At 53.3% G+C, this 16285-nt stretch overlaps 1 protein-coding gene across 15 annotated transcripts in view; it reads left to right on the top strand.

Moving 5' to 3' along the window:
* Camk2b (calcium/calmodulin dependent protein kinase II beta) overlaps positions 1-16285 on the top strand; it is a 139809-nt gene that overhangs the window by 87036 nt on the left and 36488 nt on the right. For all 15 annotated transcript variants that reach the window (XM_048786530.1, XM_048786538.1, XM_048786528.1 and 12 more), the window contains exon 3: positions 14476-14535. In XM_048786530.1, coding sequence (XP_048642487.1) covers positions 14476-14535 — 60 coding nt within the window. The remainder of the gene's footprint in view (positions 1-14475; positions 14536-16285) is intronic.

The raw sequence follows: 16285 nt of genomic DNA, 5'->3' as shown, positions 1-16285 counted from the left end.
AAACTCAAGCACTTGGAGTTTCTTGGGTGCTTCACCTCCTTCCTTCTCCTGAGTGTTGTGGTCTTCATCCCTCCCTTTCTCAACTGTTTGCCACATTGTCATTTCTTCCACCTGCATCTGAGTCTGACATGGGTCACAGTGCTGGCATGACCTGCCTTGTGCTCAGGGTGTGTCAGTGTGGTGGATTTGTTCCCACTGTCATGCGATGTTCTGTTGAGCAAGGGTTGCTATTTTTCCAGCTCTATGTTGGCTCCTGACCACATTAGCAGGCCCACCGAAGTCCCACACACAGGCGATGCTCAATAAAACCTATGACTGAATTGTTTGTCCAAAATGTTGGTAGCCAGCAGGATACGTTGGCACACACCTGTAATCCCAGTGGCTTGGGAGGCTGAGGCAGGAGGATTGCGAGTTCAAAATCAGCCTCAGCAAAGGTGAGGCATTGAACAACTCAGTGAGACCCTGTCTCTAGATAAAATACAAAATAAGGCTGGGGATGTGGCTCAGTGGTCAAGTTCCCCTGAGTTCAATCCCAGGTACTCCACACCCAAAAATGTTGATAGCCAGTCAATTTAATATTTTAAAAGCCTTTTTTATTAGCCTGGAAACTAGAATCCATAAATGGCTGGGATTTCTTCCTGACTTTTCATCCATCTGTGAGGGATAGCAGCTACCCTCATCCTCTCTGAGTCCTCATAGGGGTCTCCAGAAGCCCTGTCCACTCAGATGAGTGGCCCCAAATGCACATCCCAAGGAGACACATGTGTGAGCCTGTCCCTGTGTGGTCCTGGCAGAGCCCCAGCACTGTGCTGCTGGCCTCTTCTGTGAGTCACCTTATTCCTGCCAGCTTCTCAGCCTAAGGACCATGTGATGCATCAGATACCAGCCTCCTGATCCTTCTGCACTTTCACTATCACCTGCAGGCTTGCTCAAGGCCACGGTGTGCCCAGACAGACCCTTACTTATATAACAGCTTTTTACCAAGGACATGGTGATGCCAAATACACCCTGAAATAGGCAGCTATAGCCCATTGTGCTGGGGGTGGGGGGACGAGAGGGGTTCCCAGGAGACTGGACAGTCATCTAGAAGTTACATTGGATGGGACTTGAAGGAGTAGGAGTTTCTTAGGCTCAAGCAGGAAACCATCTGGGTATAATTCCATGGCATTAGGCAGTTCCTCTAAATTGAACCCACACCCCCTATATATACCCTTAAAGTGCACCACAAGTTGGAAGGATTGAGAAAAGTAGAAATCTGAAATCCCAGGCATGCATGTTTTGCTCTTTCTTACTCCCCAGACCCCACCTTGCAAGTGGCCAGCTTGCCTGTGCTGCTTCCTGACCAACAATGCCCAAGACCCCTGTGAACCACGTAGGCTACTGGGATGAGCTGCCTGTGTGCAGTATGGGAATGCCAGGCCATCCTCCTGCCCATCGCTTCTCTCAAGCCCCGTGCCTGGCCACATTTTCATTTGATACAGGCTGGGCTGGATGAGGGGGCAGGGCTGGAATTCTATGTAGCCACAGGCCATCCTTCCCTACTGTCTTCCTTCCCTACTGTCTTCTTCCTGCACAGTCACTCTCAGGGCCAGGGAAGTTCCCTCTCGACAGGGCAGGCTGACCCTCACTGTTTTATCCCCTCCAGATCCTCCCACCTTTGTCCAGCCCTGCCATTTTCTTGGGCATTTTTTTTGTCCTATTTAACTTTTTTTCATGGAAAATTTCTGACATTCCCAAATACAGAGAAAATAACAGAATGATTTTCAGCTTTAGCGTTTAGCAGCTCTTAGCCAGTTTTGTTTGTACCCCAGAACCCAGACCATTTGGCATCTCATCCATGTTTCAGCATGTGTTCCTAGCAGAAAAAGGATTCTAAAAACATAGCCACAGTTGCATTATCCCTCCTAAAACCAGCAGTAATTCCTTATCAAATGTGTATCAAATTATGCATCCCTGTTTCTGTTTCTAATAGTTCTCTGGTTTTGCCAGAATTGCAGGCCGAACGTTACAGCTGGTCGTAGGCTCCTGGAACTAAGGCCTTCCTCCAAGAACATCCCTGAGTGGCTGCCTTATCACAGCTGTTGGTCCCAGTGCAGACACCCAGCTATAGACAATGCTACCAGGGAGCCCAACAAACCCTGCTGAATCTGGTTTCCAGGGATACCCAATCCTTTGGGGTTGAAACCTGGGGATCCAGGAGATAACCCAGAGCCAGGCTTGCCTTGACTTCTGTGGGCTCTGCCTCCCTTTTCCCTTCTGTTCCTCCAGACTGCCTCACAGGGATTGGTGGTGACAGTGCTGGAGGGTTCACTAACTCCTCAGGGGAGGACATCACGGAGCTTCCTTTCTGGTCTCCTTCAGCAGACAGAATCCTGCCACTACTGCCGATTTGGTCTGAGGCTTTCTGTCCAGTGCCTTCTGTGGCCACCTACTCTTATAAGGACTCAAGGCTCCTCTGGTGTTCCCCAGACCCTTTGAGCTTCCCTGAGGGGGTGATGGGAGGGGGCAAGAGAAAGGGTTCTGGGGCTAACTAAGTCTCAGCTTCATAGTGAGATGTCTCACCTCCAGGTAAATGTCTGGTGCCAACTCTGGCTTCCCCGCTGTATGACCTTGGCAGGTTGTTTAGCCACCCTACCCTCAGTTTCCCCAACCAAAAAATGAGAATACTGTCTGCTCAGAGGGATGCACCAGTTGCCTGAGTGTGGTCATGCTCCACAGGGGCCCTCTTTTCACCTTGCCATCCCCCTTCATGGCCAGACAGCAAGATACCCTGCTTCTGAGGACCTCACAAGGTGTCCTCATGGTTGGGTTGGGGAAGGAAATGCTACCTCTATAGCCTGTACCATTCCAGTACCATTTGCAGACTCCAGGGCCCTTCCTCCATGATCTCTCCTGGATCCCCTTGCTAAGGAGCTTCCCAGGCCCTGGGATAGTGGCCCAGGACATTTCTCCACTGAGCAAGTACACATGCAGCTGATTCATCTGGTGGCTTTCCCAGCTTCCAACTCAGAGCCTAGTTGGAAGTTGCTATGCTTCTGATGTCCACCTGGCCCTAGGCTCTCTGCCTGGCTGACTCTGCTTCAATTGGTGTTGAGGCTTTTATGAAATGGCTTTGCCCAGTTATTCTAGAAGAGAGGAGGGGGGACCCAGAGAACAAGGCTAGAGAGGAAGTTCTAGAAGCCTGCCCATCACCTTTATTTCAGCCCTTAAATGAATCTAGTGCAAATGTGGGGGCCTCGATCTTCCTCGGCATTACTAAGACTGTGGGGAATGCTGTGTCCCCACACCTGCTGTGTTTAGGGCCATCCAGGACCCAGAAGACACAGCCGTAATCCTCTGAGGCCCTGCAGTAAGGAAGAGGAAGCTGGCCTGAACACAGAAAAGCCACAACCACCCAGTAATTGGCACTTCAGGATCACACCCACAATGCCAAAGGTGGTAACAGTTGGATTTTTAAAAATTTAATACTTAATTAAATAGAAGATTGTGAGACATTCAAAATCTGTGAATGTACTGAATAATTAGAGATTATTAAACAATTGTTAACAAAAGCAGCTAGAGGAAAATTAATTGACTAGGGGTAAAGAGATCATTAGGCACATGAGTCTTAGAAACATTTTTTGTTGTTGTCTCCCCCTCACCACCACCATTGTCACACCAAATGACTGCTCTTTTGGGGGTGGTTTTGTTGTGGCTTTGTGGATGCCTGTGTGGAAGTGAGAGGCATGCTCACTGGCACACTGCTCAGGAAGCAGGTGCAGAGGTGACCCCTGGTTAGTGGAAGCACACAGTGTGATCATGGGATGGGAACCCTGCCCTGGACCGGCCCCTTGGCTCCAGTCAGGATTTATATGTGCCCTCATCATGCAGCCACACTGCTGCTTAGAGATCCCACACCCATAAGGTCAGTGTACAGCTTCCTACAGAAGCTGAACAACACTCAGGGTCCTACAACTGGGAGTTAGCAAAGCCTGAGTGTGAAGGTCTTTAAGTTTCTCCCAGCTGAGGCAGACAGAGGTTTGGTCCAAAGTGTGTGTGGTTGGGTGGGAGGGGGTGAGGGTGTGGAGGTGTTCACAGGTGGGGTGCACAGGGATGGCAGACTTTCCCTGTGAGGGGCTCACATCATTGGTGAGCCTGACATCCCAAGTGGGCTGATCTCATAGGTGGATGTGCCTCACAGGTCAGGAGATTCAGGCTCACCGAATGCCTCTTCTCACCCATGGTCCCATGTCCAGCTGCCTTTCAAGCCCTTGGCCTCCCCAAATCTTACATGACCCCCTACTGCCTTAGGGGACACACCCTGCTCCGTGGTGATGGGGAACAACGGTCCTAATGTCTCTCAGGCTCCAGGGCTGAGCCCACACCCCAGGATGGGAAAGGCTTGGAGTGGAGATCTGCATCCCACCAGAAACCTGCCTGGGACTATAACCTCGGGGCTCTTGCTGCAGCCGGCAATGCGACTTCCTCTGGCCCCACGGCGACCCGCAGCCAAAAATGACCCCTACCCAGGGGGATAAGAGTGCGGTCTCAGAATCGGCGGAACTGGGTTAATAGAGACGCGGCGCCGCAGTGCAGGGCAGCTGAGCATGCGCGGGAGGCGGTGCCCTCCCCTCTCAGGGACCCTCCCCTCCACTCCTCCTCTCCTCTACCTTCTAGGCCCGCCTCTCATTGCCTCTCCTCTCCCTGGCTCAAATCTTCTTCCTTTCCAACTGCCCGCCACCCACCCGCCGCGCTTAGCCTGAGGGGAGTGAGGGAAGCTAACGTTTTCCAGGGATTTGGAGGGTGTGTAGGGGTGGGTGACCCTCCCCCTAGAGACCGGCCCCCTTCTCACCCCAAGGTTAATCTTTAACTGTGCGGTCCTGTTGCCAAAACTTGGATTTATGCGGTGTGGCAGGTTCAGGATACCCTGTGGGCAGGTGTAGAGGGAGTTGGAAGGGGAGGTGGGGGGCCTGGTGGGGGCACCCCATGAACATAGTGGGGTGAACCACCAGGAACAATTAAGGAAACCAAGCTGGGGTTGCCAGATTTAGCAGTTAAATTTAAATTTCAGATACACAATGAAAAAATCAGTAAAAGTATGTTTCATATTGCATGGGACATACTTATTCTAAAGTTTTAATTAAAAATTTTGTCTGAAATTCAAATTTACCTGGGCATCTGTGTTGTATCTGGCACTGGGGACAAGGCTGGGAAGAGTACTGGTTTTCATAGTCCTCTCAAATTTATTTTGGCTAAGTCCGCAGCTTGTGAAAACAAGCAGGTCATGGCAGGGTGTCCTGGTTCTTGGTGGCCTCATCTGTGAAGTGAAGAGAAGGTGGGGAGCCTCAGGCCACCTGCCCACTGGTTCTGGAATGAGGCTGCTGATGTGAACAGAGTCCTACAGGCCTGGGAGTGGCTGGCCTGTATCCAGTATCAGGTTTCTGTGCCCCTTGATCCCTGGGATGCACCATGAACTGTCTGCAAGAGCAGTGCCCACCCTATTGGGTTGAGTGGGAAGCTAAAGGGAGGAATCCTGAGCCTGGGGGTGGGTGGAGCAGGGTGAGGAGCTGACTGGCCCTAGTTATCAGAGGGTCCATCCATGAACTTGAAGGCCCTCCTAGTATCATTTTGTCAGCTGTTCTTGGGATCCCATATATGCATCTCACCTTCTTGCTGGACTAGGAGCTGGTGGTTGAGCCACTTCAACTCTAGAGCTCACAAGAAGCCCCTGAAGGCAGCTTAAGCAAGGAACCTGCTGGGGACTGAATTCTGGACCTTCCTGCATCAGTCTTCTCTTCTATAAAATTGGTGGGAGATTGACCTCAATGCCTTCACGGCTGGTTTAAAGCTGACATTCCCCAAATCTGGAGTGATCCTGCTCACATCCCATGCCCACACCAGGAGATGAGCACAGAATCACAGGGGCTGAATGGGTGAGGCTATGGGCCCAGGTTTGAGGCCTGGTTCTACGATGTGGTAGCACGTTACCTCTCCTTTGCTTTGACTTTAGATCCGCTCAGTGAGGGTGGGGGCTGCCCAAGGCTGTGCTGTGCACCTAGTAGGTCCTTACCTACCTATTATGTAGGTAAGGGGATTGAAAGGTCAGGAGAGGAGTTTTGTGACGATTCAGTTCAAGGACTGAGCTGATGTGGTGAGTGGAAGGGTGGGGGAACATGCATGTCCCCAGACCACCTGGGTAAGAGCAGCACTGTACCAGGTCTGAGGCCTGGGGAAGGACTTGGATGAGCAGTCCCAGTTTGGTTAGTGAATAATCTGGAGAGCTGAAAACCCAGACTGAGCCCACATGGGAAGTAGCCACAGAGAAATTGGAAGGCACAGAGGTGCCCCTCACCCTGCAGGTAGCCCCTGTCCTGGAAAACAAGCACATTTGGGTCATGATGCTTCCATGTTTGTGTGTGGACAAGGGGAGCCCTTGCCCCAGCTCTACAGTGGAGTGGCCAGTGCCACCAGCTAGTGTTCTCTATCATATGCTGAAGACACTAAAGTCTCAGGCCTCTCCTGTGAAGACAGAAGCAACCTTGAGAGAGGGAAGCTGAGACAATGGCAGATGCAGGGGGCCAGGGTCATCTCCCTGCCCTCATGGAAGTCCGGAGTTATAGGTGCTGACTGCATGTTGGCCTCAGCTGGCAGGAGCTCCAGCTGCCTGCGCCCCTGGAATTCCCTGGCTACATGACCAGCAAGGGCTCAGATCTTTCTGGATGGTATAGAGAGGGTTACTTAGGGGGAAGTTAGAGACGAGTTCAGCCAGTAAAGGATGAGGGGATTGTGAAGAAGCTCTGGCAAGGGCAGGTGGTTAGTGTGCTGGACTGTGGCCATGTGGCCTTAGTTTCTGGGTCTCTTCTGTTGTTTTTTTTTTCCCCCTTTATCCCTTTCACAGTCAGAAGTGCTCCCTGGCCTCACAAATGCAGGCTTCTGGTTGGGTTGGGTCTCCAGGCATCCAGTCTGGTATGCGTGGGAATATCTGGGCAGTTGTCCTAGTCACTGGAAAGGACAAGAAGAATGTGGATAGTGTTGGGGGCAGAGGCAGAGGTTGGGCACAAGACCTTTGCAGTGAGGAGCTCTGGGCAGGACTGCTTCCTTGGAGAGAACCCCTGTGGCCACGTGTTGAGAGCAAGGTTGTGACTGGGTGAGTCTTGAATGCTGGGGGCTGTCACCCGTGGAAATTCCTGATCTGTGCTTCACGGGCATGGGTCATGGTGCAGAGTCCTTAGTGCAGAGTCACAGTTCCCCTGACATCCCTGAAGGAGACTGAGGTGGCCCATGATTGTGAGCAGGTGGGCTGGGCTGGGGCCTGGGTGTGAGGAGAGTCCACCCCAAGTGTAGACTTCTGGCATGAGACTGGTAGAGGAGAGGGCAGCCAGCTAGCTCTCGTCCCCACACCCTGCTGCACAGAGGTGAAGATGGAAGTCCTGTTCCAGGGTTATGGGGTTGGTCCACATGACAGCTGACACTGGACAGATGAAATGGACAATAGGACATAGTCACATGCATTTAGAGGGGGAGACAAGGATGTTTCACCCTCAGGGTCCCTCAGGGCTGTCAGGGCTACTCTTGAGAGTGGAGTGAACCAGCAGGGCTGGGGGAGGCTGACTTTGTGGTAACTAGAGGGAGAAGTGGCCCTGGGTATCCGCAGGAAAATGTGATTAACTAGTTTGAATAATTCCATGGGTTGCGGGGTACTGTAGTCACTGCTTACAAATCAGCAGAAACTATGCCTGGTCCTGTGAGGAGGAGAGTTGCCTGCTAATCCCCAGTAACAGAGTCAGGAGGGGCCATCTGGTTAGGCCATTGGAGGCCTTCCTGGTTTCTCTGGATGTCAAGGCAGCGCATAATATTGGCCTTAACTTTGGCCTCACAAATGCCACCACTTGGCAGTAAGTGAGCAGGAATTCCAAGCCACATCTCTGTTTCAAAGCCGAGCTTCACCCACATGTTAGAGATGGTTCTCATTCTGAAGAGGGCACTGGGTGTGAGGCATCAACTGCAAGGACAAATGACCTCACAAAGGGGAGGCACTGGGAACCCTCTGCCACGAAGCCCGAGAATGGCCACACTTTAGCCCACATGCCTGGGCTGCAGAATGCCATTCACCCCATGTGACTTGCAGATAGTTCAGAGGCCTGTAGCTCCACTGGGGATGATATTCCTGTGCAGAGGGCAGGATGCGTGTGGTTGTCAGTGTCCCTTGAAGCCCTACTCCTCTCCTTTGTTCTAATGGTGTGGCAGGCAGCTGCAGGGCATGCACACAGGCGCCTCCAGCCTCATGGTGAAGCTGTTGGCTGAGCTGTCACGTTAATTGCTGGCTGCCTAGTTGCTTTCTTAAAACACGCACAGAAATCCACAGTGAGATCCTCCTCTCTTCCCTCATTGGTCTGCCATCCTTCAGCCTCCAGCAGCTACATAGACCCAGCGAGATTCCAATGACCCCTGGTGCTGGAGGCTGAGCAGGAAAGGGGTATCTGCCTCCACTGCCCATCTCCTCAACATTGCCTCCATCTCTGCCTACAGACACGCCCTGACACCCTGACACCCTCAGCCCTGTGGGAAGGAAGGTGGAAAGTGCTGCTGGCTTCCCACCCAATGCACTCTCTATGTGGGGCTGCAGTGAGTCATCGTCTCCCCAGCTTCTCCTCCACCTGGCCTCCTTGCACCTGTACCCCATCTTGAGAGTTGGGGGATGTAATGGCCTTGCCTTGTTGGGTACGGGAAGTCTCTCCCAGGTCTGCCTAAAGCCAATGCTCAGCAAGCAAGCTGTTACTCTGAAGGGCCTTGTAGGACTCTGTTCACTCTCAGGAGCCATTTTTCTTTCAGGAGGAATTTCCAGTATCTGCCCATGATCTCCTTTCAGCCCTGCCCCAGCTGCACCCCAATACTGGACAGTCAGGCCATGATGAATGGCCAGAGCTGAATAGAGTCCAGACTAGCTTAACTCCCTATAAAACACTCCAGGGAGTCTGGGGAAGGAGCTGCCTGGAGCCCTCACTTGGCTGATATTCTTCATGAAGAATGAAGCTTCCCCCTACCTGGCCACCCCCTCTCAGTATTGGCCCTTAAATCTGAACTCACTTTTTTTTTCTGGCCAGTTCCCTAACCCTGGGGCCTGGGGCTGCTGGACAGGACTTTGCCAGCAGGGTGTGGAGGCCAGGCCTGGAGCAAAGATCCAGGATGTCCCATGTATTTCAGCCCAGCATCTTACCACCACAGTAGGCTAGCCATTGGGCTCCTGATTGGGATGCATGAGTTGAAGTATGCTGGTACAAGACAGTGCTTAGAAAGCCCCCAGTTGTTCTATGTGATGTGATGTTCTATACCTTCTAAGAGTCTGGAAAGCTGAGACAGGTGGGAAGGTGGGCAGGACCCTGGGTGACAGGGGTTAGTAGTTTTGCCATGTGCTAAAGATACAGGGAGTAGGATCCTGACCCCACCACCACAGTCTGAAGTGTTGAACAGATGCAGGTCCAGCTCCTGGGGGGATTACAGGAAGAGACCTGGGCCCAGGAAGAGTCCCTCTCTGCTGTGGCCCTTATCTCCTTCGCATGGGAACATGCTGCCCTCACCCTTTTAAACTAAGGCCCCCAGTGAGATTTAGATGAACTGCAAATTTTTGGCCATTCATCCCAGACCTCAGTGTTGAGCTGTGTCCCAGTTTACTGGCAGCGCCTGAGTCCTGGAACATGACCCTGGCTTTTGGGGTACCTCTAGTTACTGTCCCTACCACCAGAGGCTGACACACAAGTGGGCCTGCATCTCCTCAGCCTTGATGGTATTGGCTTTGGGCTCACACTTGCAGGGGCTGGTTTAGACTGGGGGAGTAGAGCCTTGACAGCCACTGAAAGGCCCTCCCTACCCTCCCAAGTCCAGGCCAGGACAGCTGGAATAGGGCCTTATTGCTGCTCCCACCAGAAGGTCCATGTCCCTGGGCTCTTCCCAGCCAGGCTGCCTATCATTGAGCATCTCTCCAGGGCCTGAGACCCTCTGGTACTGGCAGGGGCTCCCCAGTGAAGGGATCTCTGGGGGTTGCTAGCAGCATCCTGGGGTGAGGCAGGGATGACAGGATGAGTGAGTATATCCTTGAGCATCTACCATGAGCTAGACATGGTGGGTACCCTGCACACACAATTTCATGCTGAGTCCAGCACAATACTTTGGGACCAGACATCATATTGTTCCCAACATCTAGATGAGGCCTGGAGAGTGGGCATCACTTGTTTTAGGCTACAAAGCAGGCAGGACTTACAGCATCTGTGCAGCTCCATGTGGGCTCGGGTCCCAGGCGACCCTGATTGGGACAGCTCCCACCCCCACCTCTCCACAGGCTCTGATCCCCACAATCCTAGAGGCTGAGATTGTGCACGGTGGGTGCGGGTGTGGGTAGGCCTCACTTCTCCCCATCCTGCCCTTCCTCCACTCCACCCAGTGTCCTCCCATGACAGCCTGCAGCTGGCAGGGCTGGGTGCCACCCACATCCCTCCTGTCCCCTGCATGGTGGCTCCTCTCACCACCCCACCCCTCTCTGCTGTGAGTCACCCCTGCCAGAGAGCAGATGGGGGCATGAGAGTGAAACTTAGTGCTGGGGGCCTGGCGTGGGCCAGGGAACCTCCACTTTTCCACCCCTAACACCTCTTCACTCTGGATAAGGGAAAAGGAAATTATGGAGAATGACCAACAGAGATTCACTAAAAATGTTACCTCAGCTTGTCCTCTGGCCCTGTGATCATGACCTCTGAGTGCCATCCCTCAGGACACAGGAGTCCCTGGAACCACACACTGGCCTGTCTTTGGGATGTCGAATGGGGACTGCCCCTCCTGCCCCCAGGCCCTCATCCTGGGCTTTTCAGACCTGCAGACATTGAACCACTCTCAGTCCTCATCTGTGACTTGTCCTCGTGCTGCAGGTGCAGTTGGGGCAGCCAGGATTTCCTCCCCACTGCCAACTGCACCTCTCCACTGCCCCCATAGACCTCTTTGTGCTTAACTCAGCTCAAGTGACCTCACCGGAAGTAGGCCACCGTGAGGAAACCCCATGAGCTGACCCAGACTGAGGGACACCCCCTGAGGGAGCCCCAGGTGGCCTGAGGAGACACCACCTGAGGGAACCCCCCCCCTCAGGGCACCCATTGCATGGGTTGCTGAGAGAGGGAGGTGTGGCAGGTGAGGGGGACTCCATTTGAGGTCTCTCCCTGGCCACTCTGGCCTCTCAGGGCATACTGTAATTAAACAGGTTATTTCCTGTAACTTGCACAGAACAGATGGTGCCTGTTGTGTGGCAGGTGCTCCAGAAGGACAGTCATGTGCCTTGTGCCTGTGTCCTGGCCTTGGACAACTCGGGGCGGCCCCTATTCCTATCATCTTCAGGGTGACAGTAAGAGCCCAGAGGAGCCTCTGCTCCCCTCATCAGCCCCTGGGAACTTCATGCCAAGTCCTCCAGGCCTGTAGGTCAGAAATGGCCATTCTTGGAGCCTTGTGGTCCCTGTTCCTGCAAGGTGGCTGGAGCCTTAGTTGATGTGATATCCAGGTGGGCACAGACATGAGTGGTTTGCTGTAGTCTGGCTTCTGCTGTAGGTGCTGTCTGGGGTCCCACTCTGATTTTCAAAAGGCTGAGAGATGAGGGAGAAGGGTAGCCTTTTCGCAACCCTCACCTGTCCTTTTCGAGTGTTGGGCTGTCTCCTTTTCTTCCGTCACATTGGCCTTGCTGCCCCTATGGCGGCATTTGCAGGAGTGAACATTTGCAGTGTGTGGAGGCTACGACCTCTAGGCACACACCACCCACCAGCCCACAGAGGAGCATAGAATGCAAACTGAGGGCTTCATCACAGAGCCCATGAGCATCAAGAGAAGGCCTTGACTTTGAGGCCCCGCTCTGCTTGGTGCATGGGGGTGTCTTCTGCAGGAGCTACTGATAACCCTGCCATGAGTCACTCAGCGTGGGTGTGCAGGGCTTGGCTGGGGCCACTTCCCTTCCCTTGTCCTTCTGTAGCTCCTGAGCCTTGCCCCCGCACTGGGCCCCATGCATACTGCTGACCTCAGGGGCACCTAAGATATAGGTCTGGCAGAGCGGGTGCCTCAGCAAGCCAAGGCTGTACACTGAGATCATGGCAGAATCACCTAGAAAAGCTTCCAGGCCTTGGCATTCCCCGAGGGTGGAATCTCGGGACGTTGTGCTATCATTAGAATTCAGTCAGGCAGGCGGATAATTGCAGGCTCCAGTTTAGCCTGATCTTTGAGTAAAATTGTTTTTGGCATTTTTTTTTGATAAGTGCTTTTATGGGGGTATAAATGAACACTGTATTATATCTGTGGGATGTTTCTCTAGTAGGAGGAATAAATAGCACATCTTTTGCCCAAGTTGCTCTGAGCCAGCCCCCTTGGGGAGCAGGTGTGTAATGTGTGTGCACAGTGTGTGTGTCTGCATATGTGTGTGTGTAGGACTGCTGCCAAAGTAAATGAGCCAGTCCGTCTGTCAGTCACCTTTTTACTTAAATATAGACCCACGCACACATGACCTTGCCTGGTTTGGGATGCTGTCTCACCACGACTGAGCAATTGGAAGGTGTGGATTCAGGATTTCCCTTTCTAAGCTTCACATCAGAGAATGGGGCCGACCCTTAAACTACTTCCAAGGTTGACCATCACCAGATGGGTCTTTCAGTCCTGGAGACATTAGGTTTTTCTCTGTCTTCATCTGTGACTTGTCCTCATGACAGGTGTGGTTGGGGCAGCCAGAAGGTCCTCCCAGCTGTTGGCTGCACCTCTCCACCACCCCATAGACTTCTCTTTGTGAATAACTCAGCTGCGTTTCTGGGTGCCTTAGCTTCCATTTCAGCAGGGACTTGGGTGTTATGTTGGAAGACAAGAACGGTGTTTGCTGTGGCAGATGTACAGGTGAGGGAGTGGGGATGTAGGGGCCTCTGGCAGCACACTGGGATGGGGTCTGACTCCACCCACCTGGAGGCTTGGCTAGTCCCTCTGTTTGGGATACCAGGTGCCTGGGCTGAAAGCAAATGGGACCCAGGTGTGCAGGACAGGGTGGCTCAAGGATCTGTCCTGGGGGAATGAAGGAAAGCCCTCTGGACACGTCCCAGAGACATGCCTGTTTGCAGGCACTGCTGCCCTGGGGAAAGGCACATACATATTTGCATGTCTGGCCTCCATCCCTACACTACGTCATGCTCGCTCCAGTGCAACTGACCAGAGATGCCTCGGCCAGGCCAGGTGGGTGATTTTCCCCTGTGCACCCTCTAGGGACTATAGGCCTGTAGACTGGTTTGAATGCCTTTTGAGCATCCTTTTTTAATTGGTACCTTCCCTCCTCTCCTGCTGATGGGGCTGGGAGGAGCTCCCAGGTTGGTAAAGGAGGACCTGTGATCCTGATTGGCATATTAGTTGTGTGCTCACCTTTATGGGCATTTTAATTGTGTGCTCACTTACCCTGCTCAGCAGGGGTAGAGGTTCTAGACAGGTTCACCTCCTCCCAGTCTCATCAGGGAGTCAGCCTCTGTCCTGAGTGCTGAAAATCCACCTACCTTTCTTCACAGCTACCCCCCACACGTCTGTGGCTCAGTGATATGCCTGGTTTTGACCTTGATGTACGTTGAAGCACATCTTGGACACTCCTTGGTTGCTGCTTTTGCCCTGAGCACCATGTTGGGGGTTGGGGTGTGGGTACAGATGGGGGACTCTGTTTCCTTGCTGCACCGTATTCTGTTGTCACCGCAGAGCCACAGTGGAGCACTCCCTTCTTCTGTCACATGTGGGTTTATGGTTTTTGCTATTACAATTTCCTTCAGCTTTTTAAATCCTCCTGGAACTTCTGTTGGAAGTTTCTGGCTAACAAATTGCTCCAATCTTTGAGGGTCCTGTGGAGGGACTGCTTGAGGGGGGGATCCAGGTGCCCAGTGACTGCTCATCTCTGGTCCGCCCTCCCAGAGCCAGTCTAGACCCTGCACCTTGTGTGGGTGGGAGCCGTCGGGGGGCTCTGGGCTCTGAGGAGGACACGTTTCCCCCCTCCCAACCTGTCAGATGGGTTGTTCAGCACATCCCACCACTGTCTTGGAAGAACAAATTTGGATCAGCAGAAAGTTCCAAAGAGTATGGGATTAGGACAAATAAGTGAAGGATTAAATCAGTGCGCTATTAACACATGGCATTTCCTGTTCTTTGAATAATGCCTGGAAACTTTCAGCCCTCAAGTTAGTCTACCTGGTGCCTCCCATGGGTGTCTCTGCCCCAGGCACCTGCAACTTGCCTTGCCCATACCTGCCAGCTGGTGGCCCGGCAGGTGCTCACACCCTGCTTCTCCCTTCAGCAGGTGAAGACAGCTGGACAGGCACCCCAGAGGCCAGGCAGTGGGTGGGCATGTCCCCATCCTCTCTTGTTTGGCAGCTGCTACACACCCTCATGAGTCTATTCTGAAATGGAACCCTGAGTCCCCAGCTAGTGGGGCACAAGGTGACACCTTGTCCTCTGTGTCCCCAGATCACCAGAAGCTGGAGAGAGAGGCTCGGATCTGCCGCCTGCTGAAGCATTCCAACATTGGTGAGCAGCCCCTAAGGAGGGCGGGAGGCTGATATTTTTGACAAAACTCCTCAGGGTCTTTGGAGCCCAGAACATGGGTCTGATGGGCTGTCCAGGCCGCACTGGCTGGGCACAGGGGGAGGGCTCCTGGGGGCCTGGGCTGAGCTGGTCCTGTCTTCAGCATCGGGACTGTTGGCCTTGCCAGGAAAAAGGTAGGCAAGGGAGCCACCCAGTAGCCCTCCTGCCTGCATCTGGGTTAGATGGAGGCCAAGACTTTAACAGGGTCCTGGCCCCCAGCTGTGTCTTGGCCCTCAAAAAGTGCAGCGGCACTGTCTGCCAGTCTCCTTCCTGAAGCCCCAGACAAGTCCTATGTTTGGGTGATAAATAACAATTCTAGGAGCTGTTGAGCAGACCCCCAAAAACCCAGTTGAGCAGTCCCTAGGAAGCTGGCTCATATCTCCCCGGGTCACTTGGTCCTGTCTGCCCCTCACCTTCCCTGGCTCTGGCACCTGAAGAGCTTGGGAACTCAGCCCTTGCCCACACTGGGGAGTAGCTGGAAACACCTTGGAGGTGACAGTTGCTCTCTGCCAGTGGAGGGCTCAGGCTGGCCACAGAGGCACCTGGAGTTTATTAAGTGGGTTCCTGGGCTCCTCCCTCCAAAGCTTTATTCTCTTTTGCTAAGATAGGTCCCAGGAATCTGTGTTTAAAAGAAACACCCAGGGACTATGAGAAGCAGCCAGTTTGGGAGCCTGGGACATCCACATCCCCTTCCAACCCACTGAAGTAGAGAGGGAAGAGGAGGATCTGCCTTGGCCAAGTTGGGTCCCAGTGGGCCACAGGGGCTCCAGGAGAGCTGGTGCTGGAAATCTCTGCTGCTGTCCTCTGGAATAGGGGGCACCCTCAGTTTCGCCATGTCCCAAACCAAGAGCTGAATGGGAAAGGCACATCTCCCATTTGTGGGGCTTCAGCAGGTCACCAGCCTTGGTCCACAGTTTCTGAATCTCAGTCTCTCCATCTCAGTCACAGAGTCTTGTTCTTACTGATAATGCAGATTCCTGGGCCTGCCCCAGAGAGTCCAACTCAAGAGGTCTGGGCAGGCTCAGGAGTCAGGATCTTAGTGCAGCATTTAAGCGGACTTCAGGCCCACTGGGCACCAGCAGCTCACTATTGGGCCCCCCTTCCTGAGGATCCTGGAAGACATCACCTCCCACTCTACTCTGCCAGCACCCTTTCCCTCACTCCCTTGGTCCTGGCTCTCCATTTATCCCCACTACTATGTCTGCTGAGCACCAACCAAGGGCAAGTCACCCTTCTGAGCATATTTGAAGGAATCCCTTTACTTAGAGGAGAGGACCAAGTGTTCTTTGGGTTGGCGTTTTTGGACAGTTCTTCAATAAGACATCTCTCTGCCCTGGCTGGATGCTGGGTGTGGTTCTGGGTTGGATCTGAGCAGTGGATGGTCCCTGCTTCCAGTCTGGGCCAGGGGAGGAGTGACTACTGGAGGTCCTTGCAGCGGCTTGAGTAGCTGGTTAGGGACTCAAGATCAGCACATTCCAGAACACAGAGGAGGCAGACCCAAGGCTGCAGGGGTCACACAGTCTTCTCTGTAGATCCAGAAACTCTCCGAGGAGTGGGAGGGAACACAAAGGGGAGACAAGAGGAACTTGTCCCTTGTGGGGTATCTTTAGCCTTCCCTCAGGGGCACCGGCCCCACCTCTGAGCAGAAAGCTGCTCATAGGCTCTCCTGGGCCACAAGAGCAGGTGCTGGGTG

Source organism: Marmota marmota, unplaced genomic scaffold (assembly GCF_001458135.2).
Source record: "Marmota marmota marmota unplaced genomic scaffold, marMar, whole genome shotgun sequence".
Taxonomy (NCBI): domain Eukaryota; kingdom Metazoa; phylum Chordata; class Mammalia; order Rodentia; family Sciuridae; genus Marmota; species Marmota marmota.
The sequence above is the reverse complement of the archived record's forward strand: the minus strand, read 5'-3'. Positions and strand labels throughout refer to the sequence as shown.